Raw genomic sequence first — 2,060 nt, forward strand, 5'->3', positions numbered from 1 at the left:
CACTGTGGAGTGCACTACAAAGACTTTATCTGTGTCAAGGCCCAGCGTTTTATTTTTAACTTTTATTACTTGTTTTATTTTTCAACTATAGTTGACATACAATATTATATTAGTTTCAAGTGTACAACTTAGTGATTAGACATTTATATAACTTACAAAGTGATCACCCTGGTAAGTCTTAGTACCCATCTAACACCATACATAGTTATTACAATATTACTGACTATATTCCCCATGACTGTTTTTATAACTGGCAACTTTATAAAATAAAAAAAGATTTTTGATATATCTTCACTGTTTGGGGCCGACCCAGGTGATACTTGGGTGCTTGCATCCTGGTCCGGGAGAAAAATATTATTTTTCCTTCTACCCCTCCTAGGTTCTCCAGCAGGGCCCTATGAAATCAGATTGATGAAAGACAGAGTCACAAGAGAAAAACAAACCAGTTTATTAACATGTGCATTGCACGTGTGCATGGAAGCACAGCTGGAATGAGTAACCAAAGGGGTGGTTAGAACTTGCGCTTATTAGCACCTTAGCAAAAGGATGCTTGATTTGTAGAAAAGTGACAAGACAAGGGAAAGGGCTGCCAGCTTTCAGGGGCAGCAGACTGTGAGAAGGTAAATATGTAGGGGAAACTAATAGAATAAAGATTGTTTGTGCAGGTCCACCTTGGTGCCCACTTCCTGTGTTCTTCAGGGCCATAAAACTTTCCTGGAAAAGGTGATTTGTGGAAGTTCCCATTTTCAGAAGTTTCTGCGTTTAGTCAGATAACGGAAGATCCAGGAAGATATCATTCTGTATCTGTTGATTTTCATTTGCCCTCAGGTCAAGATAATCCTAAGGCCAAATGGTCTATTTTGGGGTGGCATATTCTGGTCCCTCACACTGGCAGCAGGCGGGCCAGAGCCCTACTGCTCTGTTCCTTCACTTCTACCAATTCACACTCTTACCTGTCAGATACAGGTGCTAGGTCCCCTTAACTCAGTAATTCTTACGGATTCTGCTACAAGCTCTCAAAGCCTAGTCTGTGGTGATTTATACACTGACAACTTATTAAATGTTCCCTAACATTTCTGTTCTGTCAGCTAGAAGCTCTCTTAGGTCTCTCCCCATGCAAATTTAATTGGCTGTTAGACTGAAAGTAACAAGCATGAAGGTGTAGGAAGGTCATTGAAAGCAAGGCCAGTTTCCTCCAAAATGTTTCTGGGGTGGGGAACAAAACTTACCTAAATTATCATTGCCTTTCTCCTCACTTTACTAAATTAGGAAAAATAGCTTTCGATGTTAGCAAAAGTGCTTCCAAAATCCTGGGTGATTTTTAATGTCAAGACACACATTTGGGAGTGCGGGAGGATTATGGTGGAGAAAAAAGCAACGCACGGTGGGGTTCTGGGTCGGGGTGGACGGCTGGCGGGATGCAGGTGACCTTGGAGCAGCACGGAGAGGACAGTGAAGATCCACCCATGGCTGGTGTCCTGTGCACAGATTCACAAGGACTTAATCTGGGCTGCTGTGGGACCCTGTCAGATAGGTATGCTGGGGTGATACCTGTTCTAGCCCAGCAAGCAACTAAGCTAAACTCAGACCCCACCGACACTCCTGTGGGCTGTCTAGAATCAGATAATGGGACTGTTATGATCCAGAGACATGATGGCATCACTTTGGCAGTGAACAAAATGGCCTCGTGACATCGCATGTCAGTTCTCTCACAGCCTGTTCCAGGGACTGGACCCTACCTATGTTAATTACTTTACAGATGACTGAGGTTTCACAAGTTAGGCCATTCATTTAATGTGCTTTTGCACACTTTGTATTAATTTTAGAGTAAACTGCTTTTTGACACTGTGAATTAGCTTATCAAGATATTAGTTAAAAAGGATTATGTTTTGAAGCAGCAGATCCAGGTCATTTTGTATATAGAATTTTGATATGTTCCGTGAATCTGGATGGAGGGAACAAAAGACATACACATTTGGGGAAAGAATATTCTTTCCTGTTTTGCTATGAAGAAATGGAAATTTTCCCATTATCACACTGAGGGAAGAAAGCTGTTTCAA

General features: G+C 41.7%; 1 protein-coding gene across 1 annotated transcript; it reads left to right on the forward strand.

Moving 5' to 3' along the window:
• Positions 1 to 1,418: 1,418 nt before the first annotated feature.
• Positions 1,419 to 1,691, forward strand: LOC129083496 (ragulator complex protein LAMTOR5-like). The gene has a single exon (XM_054589331.1). The coding sequence runs from the start codon at positions 1,419 to 1,421 to the stop codon at positions 1,689 to 1,691; it is 273 nt and encodes a 90-aa protein (XP_054445306.1).
• Positions 1,692 to 2,060: the final 369 nt, after the last annotated feature.

The sequence above is a fragment of the Pteronotus mesoamericanus genome, unplaced genomic scaffold, assembly GCF_021234165.1.
Source record: "Pteronotus mesoamericanus isolate MK-2021 breed Mesoamerican mustached bat unplaced genomic scaffold, CSHL_Meso_final scaffold_167, whole genome shotgun sequence".
In the NCBI taxonomy this organism is placed as follows: Eukaryota; Metazoa; Chordata; class Mammalia; order Chiroptera; family Mormoopidae; genus Pteronotus; species Pteronotus mesoamericanus.

Coding starts and splice junctions, on each gene's coding strand:
- LOC129083496 (XM_054589331.1), top strand. CDS start 1,419: ATGCAGGTGACCTTGGAGCAGCACGGAGAGGACAGTGAAGATCCACCC.